The sequence below is a fragment of the Notolabrus celidotus genome, chromosome 14 (assembly GCF_009762535.1).
Source record: "Notolabrus celidotus isolate fNotCel1 chromosome 14, fNotCel1.pri, whole genome shotgun sequence".
Taxonomy (NCBI): Eukaryota; Metazoa; Chordata; class Actinopteri; order Labriformes; family Labridae; genus Notolabrus; species Notolabrus celidotus.
Window position 1 is genome coordinate 15,897,643 of NC_048285.1, and position 9,553 is coordinate 15,907,195.

Sequence of the window (9,553 nt, forward strand, 5' to 3'; positions counted from 1 at the left end):
GAGCTTTAAATAGGATCTTGAGTTTGTGCTCCTTCAAAGCAAGAGTACTACAGCAGCTCAAAATGTAGAACTGTAGGGAAGTGAAAAGTTATGTTTATGAAGATTACAATTCCATCTGTCATTGACCTTTTGAAAGAAACGTGGTCCACTCATCCCATCAGTCTTAAAAACCTCTCTCCAGTCAGTCCACACTGTTGCTGCAGGGCTGAGAGCTCAAACTCCTCGTGATGAATGATCTCCACATTGTAACTTCTCTCAAAACCATCAAAAGCTGCAACTGTACATTGTTGTAGAATTTTAAATGCTATATGGACCATGAGGACACAACCTTACTATTCTTGATCGTCTGTAATCTACATGCACAGACATGTAGATGTTGACCTCTAGTGGGCATAACGTGGATGCAGCAAGCACTTGAGCTCAGAACTGTGCTGCAGTAACTATTTGAGGGTGCTTATTTTTTAAATGATCAATCTTTTTTTTTCCTAAAGGCAGTGTATTTCATGGATGCTGGTGGTTTGTATAAGTGTGGGGGTCAGATTTCATTGAATATTTAGAAATGATGCAACCGAAGGCATATTTCTTGAAGAGTTCCCAAGGAGGAAGGCTGAGATAACAAGCAAAAAGCAGTTTTTAATAAATTAGACATGGTAGGTGGACAAATTCATGTATTTCAATGAAATGTTTTATGTATTTTAACAAAAAATATTATTTCAGAAGAGCATGTTCAACAAAATGTGCTATATATGCTATTTTCTAAAGCAAACTTTAAAGGGAAAAATAAACAAATAACAATTTGAAGAAGATAAGCTTGGACAGAAATGTCAATTTTCAAAAATTAAGAAAATAAGGAAGAACATTTTAAATCCCAGTTTCATGAAGTTCAATTTGAGAAATGTCCGGACTGTGGAGGCTATTAAGAAGAGTATGGTATAACCAAGTCATGCCAGAAGCTTGTTGTAGAGCAGGGAAAATCTTCATTCACAAGGAGAAAGAGTCCTCAGGTTTAAATCAGTTCGGACCAAATCCCTATTGAATGTACGGTAAGATTTTCTTAAGTCCAGTGTAGCAGTCTATTTAGAAAGGAATAATTTAATAGATAAGACAGAGCAGAAAGCAGGAATACAAGGGTTTGCAGGGTGTGTAGAGCACACTATGATATTATAATGGCACCACATTCAGGTTGCTAAAAGGGATCTACATATTGTGTTTTTAGTTCTGGCATATGCATTCGGTTCTGTACCACCCATTTGGAGTGCTTTTGACATCTTTGGGTTGCCTGGGGTGATTGTAAACCTAGTGAAAACACACTTCCAAGATATTAAGATGTGTGTAAGTATGATATAGGTTTTACAACAGATGGAAGAGACTACAAGTAGGCGTTATGGCTATAGGGGGTACTATTTCCCCTCTCAGATTGGCAATGGAGGTAAGTAATTGTTAAAGCTTTAAAGTGTGTGATAGCTTGGATATGGCAGGGCTAGGATCAAGATCAAGCCTAGTCAATCAGGAAGCATTTCACTGTCCAGGGGTAAAGTGATAGAGATGAAGTGTTATGCAGATGGGAAAGAAATATCTTCAATAAGAGAAAAGCCAGTGAAGGGCTTGGGTAGATGATATAATGGAAACCTGGATGACAGAGAACAGATAGATCAGCTTAGAAAATATGTTGTAGAGGGGATAGCAAGGATAGGCAAGTTGAAGCTATGGTGATTGCAGTTTTGCCTGTTCCCTAGATTGAAGTGACCACTGTCCATTTATGATGTACTGATATTAAAGGTGGAAAGGCTAGATAAATTGGTTAACTTGTACATCAGGAGAATGTTCAGAGTTCCTCTGTGTCTTAGTAGTGAAGCATTTTATGAGAAGGGCATACTCCAGTTACCGATAATAACTAACAGTTGCATTCAAGTAGCCTACAAAATAGTTAGAGTAGAGATGTTGCTGTTTGGGGCCAAATATTTGGTGGTTAGTAATGTGGTCCCAAATCCAACAAAGGCAGCTCTTAAGCACATACAAATTGTAGGGGGCGTGTAGTAAGGTTGCAGGGGTTTGGGTCTAAATTCAGGCAGGCCAATGTGGAACAAAGTAGGTCTGAAGAAAGAAGAAAGCTGGTAGTGGAGCAGGTGCTCCTGCAAGGAGAGGTCGTTTAGTGTACAAGGGGCAGTGGCTCAGGCTCAGCCAGGTCAGAGGATGAACTGGGAAAGTGTAGAAAACGGAAACTTAGCTGGTGGGACTTGTGAAGTAGGAAAATGGAAGGAAATTCCTGATATGGACTACATGTGCTTGGGTGTTGGAGGACATTTGAAGCTATATACTAGGCTATGTATGAAAAAAGCTTGCTTGCTGTTGCTGCTGGTTCAGAGAACAATTGATGTGGTGGGCAGTTAAACCCAGGATCCAATGCCGTTAGAATAATTTATTTAGCAAAAAATAAGGGATCAGGTCAATAGTCTCTGAGGTGTGGATGTGGATGATTGTTTCTATGTACAAAATCAAAAAGGAAATATTACAAATCTAAATAAACAATGTCAATTAATGATATTGTTCAGATAATTCAGACATAAGGTTTAAACTTACATCAATAATGCATCCACTTCAGGTAATTTCTCTGAAACCACATGGCCTAAACAAAGGCGTCAGTCTGATACATGCCCAGTTTGGAGGGGAAGGAAAGACAAAGACCAGAGTGCAGGCTATTATAATGTTGGGGGAGTGGCTTTGGTCCTTCAGGTGGGACCTGATGAGGTGTCATCCAGGTTGAGTGGAGACTTGTGATTTAACAATGTAACTTTTCAGTAGAACATACAGAGCAGCCTTATTCAAACAGGGACCACCATCCCTGCATTGTCTGTCAAACTCCATCATCTCATCCCGAACTGACTCTCTTGACTGCTGCTGGCATTATATAATGCATGATATATTATATTATATATATATATTTTCCATATTATATTATATTATATTATATTACATTATTATTATAACTACAACTCATGTTCATATTACATACCCATATTTATTTTTATTCATATATAATTACACCATGTCAACCTGTCACTACTGAAACATTTTTAATACTGCCTGTGATTACTTCTATTTAATCTAAATTCCATTGTAACATTGTATATATCTAAATTGTATTCTAGCTTTATTTATCTATTTTTAATTTTACTTATTTCATTTTATTTTATTTTATTTTATTTTAATTATTGAAACTTCTTCTTGATTGTACTTATGTCTGGGTTGCTGTAACAACTGAATTTCCCCCCGGGGGATCAATAAAGTAATATCTTATCTTATCTTATCTTATCCATCTTATCTTATATATAATTTATATATTTTTTATTAGTACTTGATTTTTAGTGTCTGTCTATTTATGTTTGTACAGGGAGTAAAATAAAATACCGGAGTCAAATTATTTGTATTCTTCAGATACTAAAGTTCTTCCTGATTCTGTTTCTGATTCTGATTCATGTTTGCTAACAGGTGCATTGTCTTTGTCTTCCCGCAGAGGGCAGCATAAGCAGGAGCGTCGTCTTCATTGGTCAAACGAAGAAGAATTTACCGCCGTACTTCCGGGTTTATGCTGACGGGTCCCTCTTCTCCACGTACACCGACGTGTCAGTCCTCTTCTGTCCAGAGCTGAGCAGCATTCAAGTCAGTCATTTCGAAGACATGGCACCTAAAGGCAGCAGCAAGCAGCAGTCAGAGGAAGACCTGCTTCTTCAGGACTTCAGCAGAAACCTTTCAGCAAAATCCACTGCTCTGTTTTACGGAAATGCACTCATCGTCTCTGCCATCCCCATCTGTGAGTATGAGAGGAACTGGAGCGGCTAGCTTCCGCGAGCTAACAAGCTAACACTGATTCGCTGGAGGAGTAAAACACGATAAAAGCAAATATTGAGTGATGTGCTCATGAAAAGCTATCCGAACGAACTTTATTAACACTAAAAGTGTGAAAACATTACAATATAAAACCAAAGTATAGTCAATAAGAATCAATAAGTGTGGCTGATGTGTTACAACTAAAGTATTGCTGTTGCTATTGCTAGCTATGGTTTAAAGTGTGATTTAGCTAACATTGCTGTGAGTTGGAGTAATATAACTCAACAGGATTAAAACACTGTTCAAGAGTTGCAATATTTGTGTGTCTGTGATTGGGATCATTAACCTAAAAACATAGGGTAAACTTATAATGTTAACCCAACTTAATGGATTCATGTTATCACCTGGTTTACTACATGTTTTAATCAACAATGCCTTAGTAATTGATTGATTCTATTCTTCTAGGGCTGTTTTGGAGGATTTGGCACATGGACCTTGTCCAGTCGGCAGTTTTGTATGCTGTGATGACTCTGGTCAGCACCTACCTGGTGGCCTTCGCCTACAAGAATGTCAAGTTTGTTCTCAAACACAAGTAAGTAGTAAAACTCACGACACTCTATTTCACCAATTTGAACGGCTTACTCCTTTGCATCTAGAGAAATTGCATTTGGGCTACACATAAACTAATAAACTATTTAATTAAAAAAAAAACACTTATGGACTTCAACTGATTGTTAAAAAAAGTGGAACACCAATTTTCCATTGCTATAGCTTTTGACAAGTGTATTCTAGCACACTTTAATACATTCTCAGTAATATAGTAACAGTAAAAGTAATAACTAAAACAATCAATATTAACAAAACTGGTGGCAATGAGTGGATCCTTGTTTGACTTATCACCTATCTTTTAGTGGCTGCAGCTCAAATGTTCTTGATAGTATCACATTTCTTATTCAGACTATTACGTTTTGATGAAATAAATCAACACTCACTGATAGCAGTGCATCTTTTGAGTCCTGCTTTCAAAAAGTATCAAACATTTTTAAAGTTGTTTCTGATCTTTCTTTCGTCATCATTCAGGGTTGCCCAGAAACGTGAGGATGCTGTTTCTAAGGAAGTAACCAGGAAGTTGTCTGAGGCAGACAACCGCAAGATGTCCCGCAAGGAGAAGGATGAAAGGTAGGACATATCTTTTAAAGCTATGTAGTGTAGGTTAACATTGATGGTTTCACAATCAAACACAAATATGTATTGGGAAAAATTAGTAAAATCCATGCAGGCAAATGGTCAGGTTATTGACTTGTGTTGTAACCCTACTTAGTTTAGATGGAAAAAATATGACTTTTAATGCCAGGGTTACGTCTGGGTATGTGTTTCAACAGGAGAGAAAGTGTCCACCAAATGACACACATCTGAAATCCACATTTTATTAGCTTCAAGCTGGCAAGAAAAGAAGCTAGTGCCCTCAAACCATACTTCACTGTATTTGACATTAAAGGGAACATGATTTAATTTCTTTCTTTTTTTTAAAAATCTAGAATCCTGTGGAAGAAGAACGAGGTAGCCGACTACGAGGCCACCACCTTCTCTATCTTCTACAACAACACTCTCTTCCTGGTCCTAGTCATCGTGGCCTCCTTCTTCTTGCTCAAGAACTTCAACCCCACTGTGTATCCTTTTTACTATACATCAAGTAATCAACCTCTTTCCACATCATTCATGTGATGTCCAGAAAGGGAGATGCATATTTTCACACATTGTTTTCAAAACTATAGCTGGATCAATTTCACACAATGCAATTCAGTTCTCTGCCAATGCTTGTTTTGTCCTTAACTCTCTTTTCACCAGAAACTACATCCTGTCCATCAGTGCCTCCTCAGGACTCATAGCTCTGCTGTCTACAGGCTCAAAGTAAAAGCAGAAGGAAAAAAGGGGTGGGACTAGGTAGATGGGAAGGGAAAGGAAGGGGTCCAAAATTGGTACACACAATATTGTTTTTCACTTAAGTTAGAAAAGGGTTCAAGGGAGGATTGAAATATTACATTTCAATTTCATGAAATTCATGATCAAATGTCTGCAGGGTGCTCCTCCAAATCTGTCTCTGTCTTTTTGTAACAAATAAAGCAAACTGGTTTATTTGTCCTCTGCGTTGAGTGGATATGTGTGTGCAATAAGATATAGAACCACTTTATTAACCTGCTCGAATTGTTATACAGCACTAGGTTTAACTCCCTATATGTCAAAAAGAAGTGAAAAAGATGCTTCGATTGGCAATGCATTTATTTATAATCACATTTTCTTATAGATTATGTACAGAGAATACACTGCTCAGGAGAGAAAGAATACACGGATGGCTTGCATGTCTAACAAAAAAACTATCTACCCTCTACGTCTACATGTTGTAGAAAACACTGATCCATAGAACAGGTTACTCTCATGATAGTTTCTTCAGAATGGATGTAGGTTTGCTTCACACCAGAACAGGAAATCTTCAGTTTAAGTGTGACTACCTAAATAAGTTTAGAGTTGAAAATGTTACCCATACACATTTATTCCAAGCTTTGTTCCATTCTGGCCTTGATTTGTTTCCCAACAAGTGAAATAATTGAGAGAACTAGGCAGCTTTTTCCTACCAGTTTCTGATATTTACCGCTGTATGAATTAATTAATTAATTAATTAATGTTATCAGTAGAAATAGGCATACATGTTACGCTTGCTTTCTGTCTATAGAAGAATCCAGAGTTGGAAAAGACTCATTTTCTGAAGAAAAGAAAAGCTGAGGATTTATGAGGCGAAGAAGAAGACTGTTTGCTACTGCATCAGAAATAAATCAAATCTACAGTATAGCTCAGTGATTACAGTACAATTATTTTGTGAAAAAAGCAAAATATAGGCCAAGAAAGGACAAAGTCAAACTGAAACAAGTTGTAGGGCAGATTTCAGACAATTTAACAAACTGTATAATTCACTGTAAGCCAAAAGTGACCTTACACAAACTGCTGTAAGGGTCTTGCTTTATGTTTTTCAGTTGATGTTTGGAGGTAATCCTATAATTAATAATCTGCTTACATATTGTTCTATTTCCATTGTGTATGTAGAAGAGCTTCCAAAGACATTTTAACAACTCATAATGAAAGACATCCCTGAATGTTTTTTTTTTTTTTCCTGTAGCGGGACTCGAGTCAAGGCACTCTGTCAGGTGGAGCGGCCTCCACAAACACTGGCAGGCCACGGTCCATCAGTCACTGTTTAGTCTCAATGATGGGCAACGTGTTGACTTGTGCAAAAACTACATTACATTTTATTGCACATTCAGAGTCAACTTCATGAAGACTTTCGGTAAAGGAAGTGATTTGACCAAGGAGACACACTGTGAAGTAAATATCCACAGTTTGTTTGCCAATCTCTTTGTGATACATGGGGCACATATTGGCCACATTTAGTCGGTAGAGTCAAATGAGTATAAAATTGTTTTTCATATTTTCTTATATAAGAAAATGGTTTTCATTCCAATGGTGACTAAGTGGAAGAAACTGTTTTCATGATCACAGGCTACACTTCTTAAAATGATCAATGAGCCAAATGTTGCTGATTGATGATGCTTTAGTGTAATATGCATAGGTTTTTTTGACAGTAGAATACATTTTCCGAGCATTCAAATCCGCAGCGTGTTTATGCGACAAGCCAACAATTATCCTAACGACAGAACAGTGACTAAACTAGAACCTGGCCATCATTTCAGCAGATCTCTGTGATGGCTTGTTTTCCAGAGGAAGAATAACAAGAGCAACAACACACAAAGATAACAGCCATAAACTCTAAGAGCTGAGACGCCATGTTGGAGAATATGTATCAATGACAGTGATGAACATTAAACAAGCTTTTCACTCACAGAAGACCATTCCTCAAATAATGCCACTGTTAATACAGATAATATACTCTGGATACCCATTGCAAAAACAAGTAACACAATCGACCCTTTGTCGGAAGTATGAGTATACTTATGATTAAGGGTACAAACTGCCTTCTGTAACAATATGAAGTCAGGCAGGAGGAGGATGGGATGAAGAGTGTCTGCAGAGGAACAACAAAATAACCTTATTTACATCTTATTTATATATTAGCCATACAGTACAGTGAAGTTCTCATATGCAAGAGAGGCTTCTTCATGGTTTTATGTTACAAGGTATACTATAACATTTTCTGTACATGTACCATCCCAATATTTCTTAAAACATATCTCAAAATGTCAAAATAAACTTATTATTTACTAACTACTCTAAAATAAATACTGTTATCTTTGCCACATCCCAAATACTTTTGTGCTATTAAGAAGCATTTTTTTGCAGATATAACCATGACCAGCCACAAGGTCAATTTATTATAGTCTTTTTCTGCAAGGTTCATTAAGGCAATGAGCCATGCAGGTTCAGTTCACAGGCAAGAAAGGAATCAAACATCTTTTTCGTGAGAGTATTCATCTTGTTTGTTGTTCACAAAGCAATATTTCTCTCTCGTGTAATCTAGTGTAGCAGAGCAGTGGTTCTGCAAACAGTCCACAAGGGGGCGACATGCTTTACTCTCAAAGTCCTTATCCCACTGACACCAATGCTTCTCTGCTTTATGGGCAGTCAGTGACAGCAGCCAAGCTTGCAGGAATTATAAATGAACTCCATCCTGTTTGTTTCTGCTTTTTGCCCTTTGTAGAAAAGAAAAAAGAGGCACACTATAGCTGGGTACACATGCATCTGTTGGTTAATACACTCAGGATTTGCAGCCTACATATCATCTACTCGATTTTATTCTGTGCTATACTAAATAGGAGATAGAGTACATTTGGTAGGTAGTTAAAAGCTGATTCAAGCTAACAGGAAACTGGCTTGTTGGGGTCTATTCATAGCAGCATAGAGCAGGCCAATGTGTCATTGCTGAACCTCATGTTTCATGGGAAAAGAAGTGAGTGGCTCTATCCCACGACTTGAGTGTGCTCCTCTGACACAAGAGGTGAAAGTATTGAGCTCATATGGTAATCTTGTTTGCTGCACTGCATAGCGATTAAATGAAAGCACTGACACCAGGGTTGTCCATGAAACTGAAACTTCTCAATGTCACATTTCTGAAGGTTCCACTCAATTTTAAAATCGAAGGTGTCATAATTGATGTGTTAGGTTGTGGTTCAGTCAGTCTCATGGTTGAAAGATTATGGACTCAATCTCGACTTTGTGCTCAAATCAAACTCATCAGTGGAAGTCTGGAACTTCAGAGATGGGGGCTTGAGAGTGCTGAGTCAACAAAAATATGAGAAAATGAGCACTGAAAGAGAACATATAACAAAAATGTTGCATGGAAATTTGATAGCAAGTTGCCCTTGAGCAAGGCACGTTTGCTCCTTTTATAGCTCCTGTGAGGGATTTGTAGTTTTTGTTGTTTCAATTTTAGCGACCTCTGCAAACAGAGCATCACTTCTTTTTTATTACTCATCTTTTCTTATGTGAGGAGTGTTTCCTGACAGAAATGCCAATCAGGCTGACTTTCATAGTCAAATAATGTATCACCCATTGTCAAGATTTGTGTTTGAAACCAATACCTGTTAAATATAATTTTATTGAAATATTCAAACTTATCGTTGGTGGTTTCATTTGCTTTTGAAAATCAAATCAAAACCAGGTAAAAATCCCCCACAGAAGTTTTTAACACTTCCGCATGTTTTTATTCTGTACCGCT

The 9,553-nt window shown here is 37.4% G+C and overlaps 1 protein-coding gene across 1 annotated transcript; it reads left to right on the forward strand.

The window, feature by feature from the left end:
- Positions 1-1,349: 1,349 nt before the first annotated feature.
- ssr3 (signal sequence receptor, gamma) lies at positions 1,350-5,970 on the forward strand. Its single transcript, XM_034701542.1, has 6 exons — positions 1,350-1,429; positions 3,515-3,811; positions 4,294-4,420; positions 4,909-5,007; positions 5,367-5,498; positions 5,677-5,970. Exons 1-6 carry the CDS (start codon positions 1,360-1,362, stop codon positions 5,741-5,743), a joined length of 792 nt encoding a protein of 263 aa, XP_034557433.1. The 5' UTR covers positions 1,350-1,359; the 3' UTR covers positions 5,744-5,970.
- The last annotated feature ends 3,583 nt before the right edge of the window (positions 5,971-9,553 follow it).